This window comes from Pristiophorus japonicus, chromosome 10 (assembly GCF_044704955.1).
Source record: "Pristiophorus japonicus isolate sPriJap1 chromosome 10, sPriJap1.hap1, whole genome shotgun sequence".
In the NCBI taxonomy this organism is placed as follows: Eukaryota; Metazoa; Chordata; class Chondrichthyes; family Pristiophoridae; genus Pristiophorus; species Pristiophorus japonicus.
Genome location: NC_091986.1, coordinates 47,690,026 through 47,705,651, shown reverse-complemented (window position 1 = coordinate 47,705,651; position 15,626 = coordinate 47,690,026). Strand labels below are relative to the sequence as shown.

Genomic DNA, 15,626 nt, shown 5'->3' with positions numbered 1-15,626 from the left:
GTGACAATGACCAGATAATCTGTTTTAGTTATGTTGATTGAGGGATAAATAGTGACCAGGACTTCAGGGAGAACCCCCCTACTCTTCTTCGAAATAGTGCCATGGGATATTTTATGTCCACCTGAGAGGGTAGATTGGGCCTCGGTTAAAGTCTCATCTGAAAGACGACACTTTCGACAGTGCAGCGCTCCCTCAGCACTGCACTGAGAGTATCAGCGTGGATTTTGAGCTCGTTCCTGGAGTGGGACTTGAACCCACAACCGTCTGACTCAGAGGCGCGTATTGGAGTGGTCGGTAATGGGAGTGACGCACTTTGAGATGCCCTGAGGAGGTTCGCTCCATCAGAGTAAGCTCCATCTCAAAGAGTTAAAATCGCAGTATGGTTGGGTTGGGTTTGGGAGGAGCGGCGGGGGCGGAGCGGAGCAGGACTGAGCTGTTATAAGAGAGGCTGATCCCGGGGCGCTCAGCACTCAGATATGGAGAGTTCACAGCACCGGATCTGCCTCGCCCTGCTCGGGCTGCTGGCGTTCTGCTCGCCCGCCTCGCCCTTCCCTACAGGGGCTCCGCTCAAAGTCTGCGAGAGCATGCGCCCCTTGCACAATGGCGTGAGCGCACAGACCACTACGAGCCCCCACACCATCATGGTCCGCAACACCAGCTCCTCGATGGAAGGTAGGACTGGGCAATGGTCATTGGGCACTGGGCAATGGGAACTGGACACTGGGCTGGGGTCAGTTACTGGCTGCACAATGGGCTGGGGTCACTTGCTGGTCCGGTTAATAGTCTGGGACCACACGATAGTGATTTGGGATCAATTACTGGCTGGTCTGGTGAGTATGGGTTTGTGGTCCGTGAGTTCTGTTTAGGTTTGGGGACAGTTACTGACCTGGTGAGGAATGTAAACCTTTGCTGTAATGGGTGGGCCAGTTTCACTATAAATTCCTAATGTAGGCATTTTATAAATGGGCGTGGGGGGATTGACTGAGAAGTGTGTGCAGATGCTCAGTACTATTGAGTATCTATGGGTATCTATTGAGTGCATGTTGTGCTGTTTGGTAGAGTAAAAGAGGAGAAATTGTTTCCAATGACAGGAGAGTCGGTAACCAGATAATTGACAAAAGAACCAGAGGGGAGATGAGAATTTTTATGCAGCGAGTTGTGATCCGGAATGATCGGTTGTTGGTCCAGGACATGCGTAGCTGGCGCAACCATGCTCAAAGTGCATTTGTATGCAATTATTTCTCAAATAGGTCGAAAACTTTTTAAAAAGTTGGTTTTGGAGCGTTCTGGTTGAATTGTTAACCGGCCGTGGGGTAAAGGAACTCCCTCAGTAACTCGGGCTGTTTGTTAATGGAGGGATGGGTGACATTTTCACTATTTTTGGCCCCTAGTTTTTATATTTGACGTGGAAAGATCTTCATGTCCACCTTATCAAATACCCTTCATCGTTTTAAAGACCTCTATTAGGTCACCCCTCAGCCTTCTCTTTTCTAGAGGAAGGCCAGCCTGTTCAATATTTCCTGATACATATATCCTCTCAATTCTAGTATCATATTGGGAATGGTAGCATAGTGGTTATGTTATTGGACTAACAATCCCGAGGCCTTGGCTAATGATCCAGAGACTTGAGTTCAAATCCCACCATGGCAGCTGGGGAATTTTAAATTCAATTAATGTGGAAAATATTCCATTATAATATCAGTAATGGTGATCATGTTACTACTGGATTGTCATTTAAAAACCAATAGTGCACGCGGCATTGCGTCCCCTAACGGCTGGTGTCTGGGGTGCTATATGCGGCTGGGGTTGGCAGCGCGACAAAGCTTCTCCATGTAGCACTGACCCGTTTCAACGTACCTCCCCTTCTGTCTGCTGTGAACTCTGCAGGCCCTTTGATGGCCTCCATGGGGCGACCAGGGCTACGATTGTGGCCCGGGCCATGCAACATTGATGGAGCATGGGGCGATCGGTGAGTCGGCTGAAGAAAGAAAATGGTGGCACGTGGTGCATCATCACTTTAACTTCTGCCCCTGGAGTGGAGGTCGGCCTGGGCATTGCCCTCGGCAGCCTCATGGGCGCTAGGCAATTTCCGCCGTGGGGGTGATGATGTAATCGCCAGTGGCCCGGGGCGCTACTAGCGGGGTGATCGCATCTCCGCTAACCGGCACGCAATTTTGCGGGATCCGGTCGCGCCCCACCCACCCCGGAGAAAACCGTTTCTTGCCCCAATAGCGCCCCCCAGAGGCAGTAACAGAAGGTGCAGAACAGAGCAATTCGGCCCCATAATGTCCATTTAGGGAAGGAAATCTGCTGCCCTTGCCCAGTCTGTCCCCCTGTTGCAATATGGTTGACTTAACTGCCCTTTGAAATGGCAAGCCTCTCAGTTAAGGTAATTAGGGATAGGCAATACATGCAGGCCTTGCCAGCAACGTCCACATTCCGTGAAGGAAGAAAAATGTCGTTTTGCAGCTTCTCCAGTGCCTCTATACCCGTTTTGTAATTATGAAGACCGGAACTGTACTCCCAAGTATATGAATGCAGGCAGTTGATCTTTGGGTGTTTGGTCTGTCCAATTCCTCAGAGCTCATTAATCTTCTTAATGTGAAACAACTTCTTGTTAAATTCTGTTTTCTCGCGTGAATAGTTCCAGCAATTATTTTCTTATAGATTTGATGGGATGCTAGCAGTAAAAAAAACCTCAATCTCCCCTTCCTTTTACAGTGAAAATAATGGGCCCAGTCTATGGTGGCATCCTACTACAAGCACGGGAACCCGGTTATGCTACTGCGATCGGCAATTGGTCAACACCACCACAGAACACGAAAGCCATAAAGGTACGCACAATTTGTATATCAATACTGCATTTATAATTAATCTAATAATGGTCCCACTGTTTTCATGATGCGGTCAAAAAGGATTATTTGCTTTTGCTGTAGATTTTGACATATTGGTGTTTCCGTATCTTCCCTTGGAGAAAAGCGGAAAGCAGTGGACGGATTCACGCTCCGATTAACAGTCGCACAACGTGAATGCTCTTTCCATGGCCGTGACCATCTTTATACCAGCCTATTTGGCGGGAGGGATTTATGTGCTCCTACAACTGACACACGGCGGGGGGGAGAAGAAACACCCGCTGGATGTTGACCCTAAATTCAGAGTCGGAGCTCTGGAGCTGTGTCCCCCCTGAGTTTCACAAGGTTGCTGCATTTGGGCATTATACTCGCAGCAGAAAATTAAGTCTCGTAATTAACGACATGATAAATTGTGAATGGCCCAGAAATGGTCAAATTAGAAGTTTGGAGTCTCATTTCTTTATGGTGTGAATTGTTGCAGATTTTAAAAATGTAATTGTTCCTTTTTTTCCTTATTTTTCCTCTTTCCCTTTCAATATTTTTCTGTACCTGATTTGATTCTAATTCGCCCTATTTCCTTCTCAGTCCTTTCTGTTTCTTTTTCAGTTAAGAAGATATTCAGAGGGCTTTGGGGGTCCTTGTACACAAATCACAGAAAGCTAACATGCAAGTACAGCAAGCAATTAGGAAGGCAAATGGTATGTTAACCTTTATCGAAAGGAGGTTTAAGTATAGAAACATAGAAAATAGGTCATTCAGCCCTTAGATCCTCAACCACCATTCAATAAGATCATGGCTGATCATTCACCTCAGTACCACTTTCCTGCTTTCTCTCCATGTCCCTTGATCCCTATAGCTGTAAGGGCCATATCTAACTTCCTCTTGAATATTTCCAATGAACTGGCATCAACAACTCTCTGCAGTAGGGAATTCCACAGGTTAACCACTCTTGAGTGAAGAAGGTTCTCCTCATCTCAGTCCTAAATGGCCTACCCCTTATCCTAAGACTATGTGCCCTGGTTCTGGACTTCCCCAACATCGGGAACATTCTTCCTGCATCGAACCTGTCCAGTCCCGTCAGAATTTTATATGTTTCTATGAGATCTCCTCTCATCCTTCTAAACTCCAGTGAATACAGTCCCAGTCGATCCAGTCTCTCCTCATATGTCAGTCCAGCCATCCCGGGAATCAGTCTGGTGAACCTTCGCTGCACTCCCTCAATAGCAAGAACATCTTTCCTCAGATTAGGAGACCAAAACTGAACACAATATTCCAGGGGAGGCCTCACAACTGCAGAAAGACCTCCCTACTCCTATACTCAAATCACCTAGCTAAGATGGCCAACATACCATTTGCCTTCCTCACCACCTGCTGTACCTGCATGCCAACTTTCAATGACTGATGTACCATGACACCCAGGTCACTTTGCACCTCCCCTTTTTCCTAATCTGCCGCCATTCAGATAATATTCTGCCTTTGTGTTTTTGCCATCATGGTGGATAATCTCACATTTATCCACGTTATACTGCATCTGCCATGTGTTTGCCCACTCACCTAACCTGTCCAAGTCACCCTGCAGCCTCTTAGCATCCTCATCACCGCTCACACCACCACTCAGCTTAGTGTCATCTGCAAACTTGGAGATATTACATTCCATTTCTTCATCTAAATCATTAATGTATATTGTAAATAGCTGGGGTCCCAGCACTGAGCCCTGCGGCAGCCCACTAGTCACTGCCTGCCATTCTGAAATGGACCTGTTTATCCCGACTCTCTGCTTCCTGTCTGCCAACCAGTTCTCTATCCACGTCAGTACATTACTCTGGGATGCAGACTCAGGCCCCGGGGATTTATCGGCCTTCAATCCCATCAATTTCCCAAACACAATTTCCCGCCTAATAAGGATTTCCTTCCGTTCCTCCTTCTCACCAGACCCTCGGTCTCCTAGTATTTCCGCAAAGTTATTTCTGTGAAGACTGTAAAGTCCTTCATGAACACAGAACCAAAGTATTTGTTCAACTGGTCCGCCGTTTCTTTGTTCCGCATTATAAATTCACCTGAATCTGACTGCAAGGGACATAGAAACATAGAAACATCGAAAATAGGTGCAGGAGTAGGCCATTCAGCCCTTCGAGCCTGCACCGCCATTCAACAAGATCACCCACCCCAGCACCTCCCCCCCCAACGTCCCCTCCACACCCCCCGACCCCCCCCCAGCCGCAAGGACCACATCCAACTCCCTCCCGAACACATCCCAATGAACTGGCATCAACAACTCTCCGCGGCAGGGAACCCCACAGGCCAACAACTCCCCGAGTGAAGAAGTCTTTCCCCATCCCAGTTCCAAACAGCCCACTCCCCCATCCTAAGAGTGTGCCCCCCCCCCCGGCTCCAGACCCACCCATCACCGGGAACACTCCCCCCGCACCCAACCCGCCCCGTCCCGTCAGAATCCTTCCCAAATGCCGAACACCCCCGGATGTCGAGCCCCCACAACACCAACCACACCACATCCACCAACCGCCATCTGCGCAGTCAACCCGTCCACCCCACTCTGAACACTCCCCGCACCGAGGCACAGAGCCCCCAGGCCTGCCCCTCCAACACACTTCGCCCTCCCCAGACCTCCGCTGCAATGTGGCCCCTCCTGTCCCCCGCCCTAGGTTTCTCCGCCCCCCACCGCCACCACTCTCCCCTCCATCCCCCGCCCCCCCGTCTCCCCTCATCTTCCCTCTGCCTCCCCGCACAGGCTCCCATCTTGGGGGCGGTAACCTTCTGGGGCAGGGAATTTTAGCCCCCAGCGTGGAAGTCCTGCTCCCGCCGCAGAATTGGCCTTACCACCCCTCAATGGAAGTGGAGTGCAATTTCCCACACTCCACTTCCTTTGGGGGCAGTTACCGGGGCACGATTGGATGCTCCTGTGACAGTTTGAACTGGTCCTACGTTTGTCTTCACTAATCTTTTTCTCTTCACATATCTATAGAAGCTTTTGTAGTCAGTTTTTATATTCCCTGCAAGCTTACTCTCATACTCTATTTTCCCCCTCCTAATTAAACCCTTAGTCCTCCTCTGTTGAATTCTAAATTTCTCCCAGTCCTCAGGTTTGCTGCTTTTTCTGGCCAATTTATATGCCTCTTCCTTGGATTTAACACTATCCTTAATTTCCCTTGTTAGTAACGGTTGAGCCACTTTCCCTGTTGTATTTTTACTCCAGACAAGAATGTACAATTGTTGCAGTTCATCCATGTGATCTTTAAATGTTTGCCATTGCCTATCCACCGTCAACCCTTTAAGTATCACTCGCCAGTCTATTCTAGCCAATTCACGTCTCATACCATCGAAGTTACCTTTCCTTAAGTTCAGGACCCTCGTCTCTGAATTAACTGTGTCACTCTCCATCTTAATAAAGAATTCTACCATATTATGGTCACTCTTTCCCAAGGGGCCTCGCACAACAAGATTGCTAATTAGTCCTTTCTCATTACACATCACCCAGTCTAGGATGGCCAGCCCTCTAGTTGGTTCCACGACATATTGGTCTCGAAAACCATCCCTAATACTTTCCAGGAAATCCTCCTCCACCACATTGCTGCCAGTTTGGTTTGCCCAATCAATATGTAGATTAAAGTCGCCCATGACAACTGTTGTACCTTTATTGCACGCATCCCTAATTTCTTGTTTGATGCAGTCCCCAACCTCACTACTACTATTTGGTGGTCTGTACACAACTCCCACTAGCATTTTCTGCCCTTTGGTATTCCGTAGCTCCACCCATACTGATTCCACATCATCCAGGCTAATGTCCTTCCTTACTATTGCGTTAATTTCCTCTTTAACCAGCAACGCCACCCCGCCTCCTTTTTAAGAATAAAGGAAGTCTTGCTGCAACTATTTAGGACTTTGGTGAGACCACACCTGGAGTACTGTGTATAGTTTTGATCTCTTTACTTAAGGAAGGACATACTTGCCTTAGAGAGAGTGCAATGAAGGTTCACTAGATTGGGTCCTGGGATAAGCGAGCTGTTCTATGAACAGAGAATCTAGAATGGACATGTATTCTCTCGAGTTTAGAAAAATTAGAGGTGATTTCATTGGAACATACAAAATTCTTGGAGGGCTTGATAGGGTAGAGGCTGTTTCCCCTGGCTTGTGAGACTAGAACTAGGGGTCATAGTCTCAGGATAAGTGGTCGGCCATTTAGGACTGAGATGTAGAGAAATTTCTTAACTCAGAGGGTTGTGAATCTTTGGATTTCTCTACCCCAGAGGGCGGTGGCGGCTCAGTCGATGAGGATATTCAAGACTGAGAGAGATTTTTGCGCACTAAGGGGATCAGGCAGGAAAGTGGAGTTGATGTAGAAGTTCAGCTATGATCTGATTGAATGGCGGAGCAAGCTCGAGGGGCCGCGTGCCAACTCCTGCTCCTATTTCTTATGTTCTTACAATACCACCATATGTTCACCAAGGTCCCTGATGCCTCTATCAGCTCGCACTTCTAGCAAGTTACAGGGCTGAATGTTAAGGGCATGCTGCGCAATGTGCCACTCTAGCAAATTCTGACCCATTGTAATTCTATGCATTAACTTCTTGCATTACTTCACTGCAGTGCTTCAACATGGCCAACAGTGCGATTACTCATTCGAGCAATGCTGCAAAAAACGCCAACACCACTTACATCTGGAACCCACCGACTAACTGCGTCAAGAAAGTGATAATTGTGTAAGTATTTTGCTGCTGGTTGACCCTGAATTATTAACACCCAGAAATGACATGAGGTGCTCAAATGACTGTGGGGGGGGGGGGGGGGAACCATTTGAAAGTTACACCATGATTCTTCTCCCACAGAGAAACGGTACGAAAACTGTCCATTTACACGGTTTAAGAACATAAGAAATAGGAGCAGGAGTGGCCCATTTGGCCCTTAGAGCCTGCTCCGCTATTCAATAAGATCATGGCTGATCTGATCATGGACTCCGCTCCACTTCCCTGCCTGCTCCCCATAACCCCTTATCGCTCAAAAATCTGTCTATCTCCACCTTTAAATATATTCAATGACCCTGCTTCCACAGCTAAAAGGGGCAGAGAATTCCATATATTTACAACCCTCTGAGAGAAGACATTTCTCCTCATAGTTTTAAATGGGTGGCCTCTTTATTCTAAGACTATGTTTCCTAGTTTTAGTTTCTCCTATGAGTGGAAATATTCTCTCTGCATTCACCTTGTCTTATCTTATGTTTCACTAAGATCACCTCTCATTCTTCTGAACTCCAACCTACTCAATCTATCTTCATAAGTCAGCCCCCTCATCTCCGGAATCAACCTAGTGAACCTTCTCTGAACAGCCTCCAATGCAAGTATATCCTTCTTTAAATACAGAGACCAAAACTATACACAGTACTCCAGGTGTGGTCTCATCAATACCCTGTACAGTTGTAGCAGGATTTCTCTGCTTTTATACTCTATCCCCCTTGCAGTAAAGGCCAACTTCCATTTACCTTCCTGATTACTTGCTGTACCTGCAAACTAACTTGTTGTGTTTCATGCGCAAGGACCGCCAGGTCTCTCTGTACTGCAGCACTTTCCAATTTTTCTCCATTTAAATTATAATTTGCTTTTCTATTTTTCTGCCCAAGTGGATAACCTCACATTTTGCCGCATTATACTCCATCTGCCAAATTTTTGCCCACTCACTTAGATGTCTATATCCCTTTGCAGATTTTTTTGTGACCTCCTCACAAATTACTTTCTCACCCATCTTTGTATCATCAGAAAACTTGGCTACATTACACTCAATCCCTTCATCCAAGTCATTGATATATTTCGAAACATAGAAAATAGGAGCAGGAGTAGGCCGTTCGGCCCTTCGAGCCTGCACCGCCATTCAATAAGATCATGGCTGATCATTCCCTCAGTACCCCTTTCCTGCTTTCTCTCCATACCCCTTGATCTCTTTAGCTGTAAGGGCCATATCTAACTCCCTCTTGAATATATCCAATGAACTGGCATCAACAACTCTCTGCAGCAGGGAATTCCACAGGTTAACAACTCTGAGTGAAGAAGTTTCTCCTCATCTCAGTCCTAAATGGCGTATCCCTTATCCTAAGACTCTGTCCCCTGGTTCTGGACTTCCCCAACATCGGGAACATTCTTCCTGCATCTAACCTGTCCAATCCCGTCAGAATCTTATACGTTTTTAGGAGATCCCCTCTCATCCTTCTAAACTCCAGTGAATAAAGGCCCAGTTGATCGATTCTCTCCTCATATGTTCGTTCAGCAATCCCTGGAATCAATCTGGTGAACCTTCGCTGCACTCCCTCAATAGCAAGAATGTCCTTCCTCAGATTGGGAGACCAAAACTGAACACAATATTCCAGGTGAGGCCTCACCAAGGCCCTGTACAACTGCAGCAAGACCTCCCCAACCTCACTACTACTGTTTGGTGGTCTCTACACAACTCCCACTAGCGTTTTCTGCCCTTTGGTATTTCGTAGATTCCACATCATCCAGGTTAATGTCCCTCCTTACTATTGCATTCATTTCCTCTTTAACCAGCAATGCCACCCCGCCTCCTTTTCCTCTCTGTCTATCCTTCCTAAATGTTGAATACCCCTGGATGTTGAGTTCCCAGCATTGGTCACCCTGGAGCCATGTCTCCGTGATGCCAATTATATCATATCCGTTAACTGTTATCTGCACAGTTAATTCGTCCACCTTATTCTGAATACTTCTCGCATTGAGGTACAGAGCCTTCAGGCTTGTCTTTTTAACACACTTTGCCCCTTTAGAATTTTGCTGTAATGTGGCCCTTTTTTGTTTTTTGCCTTGGGTTTCTCTGCCCTCCACTTTTATTAATCTCCTTTCTATCTTTTGCTTCTGCCTCCATTTTATTTCTCTCTGTCTCCCTGCATTGGTTCCCATCCCCCTGCCATATTAGTTTAACTCATCCCCAACAGTACCAGCAAACACTCCCCCTAGGACATTGGTTCCGGTCCTGCCCAGGTGCAGACCGTCCGGTTTGTACTGGTCCCACCTCCTCCAGAACCGGTTCCAATGTCCCAGGAATTTGAATTCCTCCCTTCTGCACCACTCCTCAAACCATGTATTCATCTGAGCTATCCTGTAAATAGTTGAGGACCCAGCACCAATCCCTGTGGCACCCCACTAGTAACTGTTTGCCAATCGGGAAATTACCCATTTATCACAACTCTCTGTTTTCTGTTAGTTAGCCAATCCTCTATCCATGCTAATATATTACCCCCGACCCCGTAAGCTTTTATCTTGTGCAGTAACCTCTTGTGTGGCAGCTTATCGAATGCCTTCTAGAAATCCAAATACACCACATCCACTGGTTCCTCCTTATCCACCCTACTTGTTACATTCTCAAGGAGCTCCAGCAAATTTGTCAAACGTGATTTCCCTTTCATAAAACCATGCTGACTCTGCTTGATTGAATTATGCTTTTCCAAATGTCCTGCTACTGCTGCCTTAATAATGGGCTCCAGCATTTTCTCAACGACAGATGTTGGGCTAACTGGTCTATTTCCTGTTTTTTGTCTGGCTACTTTTACTTCGGGGCTTCTACCCTGTGGAAATTTGAGGGCCCCAGACTTTGCTTTGGATGAGCAGGTAGGTCCAGCTTGCACCCAAACTGGATGCTACCCAACTTGCGCCCACTCCCGGGTTAGTGAACCTAGCACTGTGTGGACTTGTGCATTAAGAATAGTCACTTGGGTAAGGTTCTGTGCCTCTAGAATGGCACACGGCAAGAGTTTGTCTTGAGAGAAACAAAATTCAGGGGGGAAAAAATATTCAGAGATCATAGATTTTTAAAAAAATTATGAAGAGGTTTGATAGCGTAGATGGAGACAAGATGTTTCCACTTGTGGGAATGTCCCAAACTAGGAGCCATAAATATGAGTCACTAATAAATCCAGAAAGGAATTCGGGAGAAATTTATTTACCCAGAGGCTGGTGAGAATACCACTAAGAGTGTTTGAGGCGAATAGCATAGATGCATTTAATGTAAAGCTAGATAAGCAGATGACAGAGAAGGGAATAGAAGGATATGGTGATTGGGTGGGAGGAGGCTCGTGTGGAGCATAATTACCTACATGGACCTATTGGGCAGAATGGCCTGTTTCTGTGCTGTGCATTCTTTGTAATGAGGGGGCGGGGGGTGCGGATGCGTGGGCGCATGGAGAATAGGACAGGAGGGTGAGAATGACCGGTTCCTCCAATTACGATCTTTGGACTGAGGACAGTATTCCATCCATATACAAGGCACCGGGCAAGAAAATGGGACGGAGTTAAACCCAATTCTTAGTTAGTCTTATCTCCAGTAATATTTTAACTGGTTGCTGATTACTTATTAGTGGGGGGGGGCGGGGTGTAAGCAGAAATTACTATCTACCAGGAGCATCTCAAGCCATAACCTTGTTACCAAAGCAGTACTAACATTTTGCAGAAAACTGCCCCTAATGCAAAGTCTCTGCAGTACAGTGGTTGTTAGATTTTTTTCCAAACAGTACAGCATGGATTTATATACAATAGACCAGATGATGGGCAGGTCGTCTTTTCCCAGAGAGTGTGGAATGCGTTGCTAGCTGGTGCGGTGGGTGCTGACTCTCTGCCTTCAAGAGGGAGCTACCGCAGTCCGGGACTGGAGTATTAGAGATGATGAGTGAATTAACAGATAACACTTTGTGATCTCGTGGACTGGTTTCAGTGGTCTGAGGGGGTCGGAGAGTTGGCAAAAACAGGAAGACAGAATATTATCTGATTTGGTGGCAAAAACAGGAAGACAGAATACTATCTAAATGGTGACAGATTAGGAAGAGGGGAGGTGCAACGAGACCTGGGTGTCATGGTACATCAGTCATTGAAAGTTGGCATGCAGGTACAGCAGGCAGTGAAGAAGGCAAATGGCATGTTGGCCTTCATAGCTAGAGGATATGAGTATAGGAGCAGGGACGTCTTGCTGCAGTTGTACAGAGCCTTGGTGAGGCCACACCTGGAATATTGTGTTCAGTTTTGGTCCCCTAATCTGAGGAAGGACGTTCTTGCTGTTGAGGAAGTACAGCAAAGGTTCACCAGGCTGATTCCCGGGATGGCAGGACTGACATATGGGCTTGTATCCACTGGAGTTTAAAAGAATGAGAGGGGATCTCATAGAAGCATATAAAATTCTGACGGGATTGGACAGGTTAGAGGCAGGAAGAATGTTCCTGTTGCTGGGGAGTTCCAGAACCAGGGGTCACAGTCTAAGAATAAGGAGTAAGCCATTTAGGACTGAGATGAGGAGAAACTTCTTCACTCAGAGTGGTTAACCTGTGGAATTCTCTACCGCAGAAACTTGTTGAGGCCAGTTCGTTAGATATATTCAAAAAGGATTTAGATATGGCTCTTACGGCCAAAGGGATCAAGGGGTATGGAGAGAAAACAGGAAAGGAGTACTGAGGTTGAATGATCAGCCATGATCTTATTGAATGGTGGTGCAGGCTCGAAGGGCCGAATGGCCTGCTCCTGCACCTAATTTCTATGTTTCTATGAATGTTGTCCCTTGGTTTTGTGCCTCTACCATGAAGTTACGTGCTGTGGGGAGGAAGTATCTAGTCTTGATGCTGTGGCCATGATAGTTTCGTGAACCAGTTGGTCTTTTCCTGCCCCTCAATTTTGTATGCTTGGATATTTAAGCCAATGATTGCTTTCTATTACAGAGCGACTGTTGCCCAGAACAGAGAAACTTATTGGCTAAATTTACAGTCCGAAGATATCAGTGAGTAATCATTTTTCATTCATATCCTTCAATAGAACTGAGCAAAATTAACTCTTGTCAGCTGGTGGGGAGATTTGTATTGGGGTTTTGACAGCAATGAAATCATCTCGTCTAATCTGTACCTACTGGAGATGGGAAAAGATGAATGAAATAAAGTGACCATCTGAATCTTTCCCCACTCCACTGGACCATCTGTTCCCATTGAGTAGTTAAGAGGTGATTGTACAAGCGTTATTGAAGACTAAAATAATACAGGTGGATCTTAACTTTGTGCAATGGTCTGTGATCCAATGTCATTGCACAAAACTACCTTCAGCTTTAAGACACCTCTTCAATTCTTGGTCCAGTAACACACAAACTCTTTTGTGGGTAATTTTAACCCAACTTGCCCAGCATTTAACACATAACCCCTCAGTTTCCTGCCGACTTGGGTTACAATTTTGGTTTACAATAAACCCCGCCTCCACCCCCTAGACTTTACGGCCGCAAAGAGACTTTTAACCCTGTGAATCAACTTTTGCATTTAAAATACATTATCCGATATAACTCCCTGTCAAATCCCTACTGTAGAAAAAATAGTCAGAAATCTTGAATTGCCACAGAATGTTCTGGTTGTGCTCAGAACCTCATTTGCACTGTACAGACAGAAATTGTGGGTTGTGTGAGCACAACTCCCTGATGATGCACGCCCGGCAGATGAGGCATTTGTTCTACTTTTTGATTGGTGAGGTTATTCGTATTTCTTTCCATTCCTATTGGTAACTTTTTAGTAGATATTTGGAATACAAAATTCCTTTGTTGCTGTATAGTATCAGCCATGGCTCAGTGAGTCGCACTCTCACCCGGGTCCGAATGTCATTGGTCCAAGTTCCACTCCAGAGTCTTGAGCACATAATAGAAGTTGACCCTCCCAGTGCAGTGCTGAGGGAGCGCTGCACTGTCTGAGATGCTGTCTTTTAGATGAGACTTTAAACCAGGGCCCCATCTGCTCTTTCAGGTGGATATAAAAGATCCCATGGCACCATTGGAAGAGCAGGGAGTTCTTAAAATGTATCCCTCAACCAACATCTGAAACAGATTATCTGGCAATTATCACATCGCTGCTGGTGAGAGCTTGATGTATGCAAATTGTTGTCGTGTTTCCTACATTACAACAGTGACTACACTTCAAAAAGTACTTCATTGGCTGTGAAGTGTTTTTGGATGTCTTGAAGTTGTGAAAGGTGCTATAGAAATGCAAGTTCATTCTTTCTAGTATTGATGGTTATTGCACTGCCTCAAATTTTATCGGGAAAATCGATTGCGATTGTAAGTTTTAAACTAATGTCGTTGTCTTTTATTTTATAGATTTTACTTGTTCCGGTGCTGTGAAGTGCATGTCTGGATATGGTGTGCTTGCCACGTTTATGGTTTGGTCTCTTTTACTGTATTCTGAACAATAACACAGTACTCTGCACAGCAATGTAATGTACATTTCATTTGAGTTTTTGAGGCCGTTAAAAATGCATTCTATTCTACAAACGAGCGCATCATTAAATGCCAGATTATCAAACCAAGCCAAAGGCAGCCCCTTTCAACCCGCTTCTGCTGAGAATTTAAGATGAAGGAACTACCGGCTCAATGATTTTAAAATTGCGATTTGAATTGCGATTATAATGGATGAGGAGCAGGACTTGAAGCCCCAGTAGCTTGCAAACAGATGGGGGACATCTGATTTTATACATGTGTAACAATTATTCTGACTAACTTTCACTTCATTAATGTAAATGGAATGTGCAAGAGTGTTGTACTGCAAGAATTTAACAAAATTAAACTTTATCACTTTAGGTATCATTAATGAAGACTGTTGATTTTTCATACCTCCTTGCTGCTGTTAATTGTGTGTTTTCTTTAAAAAAGCAAAAGGAGATCTTTATTGAATGTGACTACCAGCTTTAGGGTGGGAAGAAAATATACTTGGGGGCTGCTTAGTAGCCTTGGTTACATTTTTTTTAAATTCTTGAATTAAACGGAGCTTGAATTATAGATATCCCAGCGTCTGTCTAAATCAGCTAAGGCAGGCAACACTGAAATATTAGTAAACCATCTTGTATTCTCCCACGCCCCCTCTACATTACTGACATCCAATGTTATGTCTGTGCACCTTGTATTAATGCTTTATAGCCTATCGGGCTTGCTGTGGTGTAAAATACTTGCTCTGATCAGATGGGATGCTTCCCAGGACCAGTGTGCATTTTAAATAAAATTAGTTTGTCCATTCACTGGGAGGAAGAGAAGTGAGAAACTTAATTTCTTTGCAGCTTTCAAGGGGAATAAAATGGAGTGGGGTACAGTGGGGTGGGGAGGGTGGAGGGAAGAAGAGAGAGAAAGAAAGGAAAACCCAAAGTGAAGAGACTTTTAGGAAGAAAATTATGGGCGGAGAATAAAAACATGCAAATATCGATGAAGGTTGTTGGGCTCTTATACAGATGGTTCTTGGAACCTTTTGACTGTATTTAAATCTACTTAAATTGGAATGGGATATGTTTTACGTTGTTGTTGTCACTATTTTGGAATAAAGATTTTTCACAAGTTTTTACCTGTACTTTTTTAAAAATAAAAGCCTTAAAGAAAGCACCCAATCACAACATGGGCAATTGATCAAACCAAGTTTCGGTAATGAGTAATTAAAGAGTTAGCCTTTCTGTAGTTACTTAACTTTGTGTACAGTTTATGAAGTAATAAACTTTTTTTTTAATGTGAAGTACTCTTTCTTTAAACCTCTGTATAAAATGCTGTAGAACATTGCTTTAGTAAGGGTGTACATTGTGATAAAATAGGAAATGACATCTCTGAAATATCTGGAGTTAAAATGGAACCCAATTTCGAAATGGAGGAATATGTTCAAACCTTTTATAGGACAAGGCCAGGCTGACTGATCTGGAATGAATCGCAAGTTTTGTTGCAGGTGCTTTCTTTGGAGAGAAGAGAGACAGAGGCTGGTTGGCAAACAGTAACTAG

The 15,626-nt window shown here is 45.2% G+C and overlaps 1 protein-coding gene across 1 annotated transcript; it reads left to right on the top strand.

Annotated features, from left to right (window-relative positions):
* Window positions 1-476: 476 nt before the first annotated feature.
* On the top strand, window positions 477-15,369 carry LOC139274587 (putative defense protein 3). The gene is made up of 5 exons (XM_070891268.1): window positions 477-672; window positions 2,722-2,834; window positions 7,458-7,570; window positions 12,568-12,626; window positions 13,974-15,369. Exons 1-5 carry the CDS (start codon window positions 477-479, stop codon window positions 14,066-14,068), a joined length of 576 nt encoding a protein of 191 aa, XP_070747369.1. The 3' UTR covers window positions 14,069-15,369.
* The last annotated feature ends 257 nt before the right edge of the window (window positions 15,370-15,626 follow it).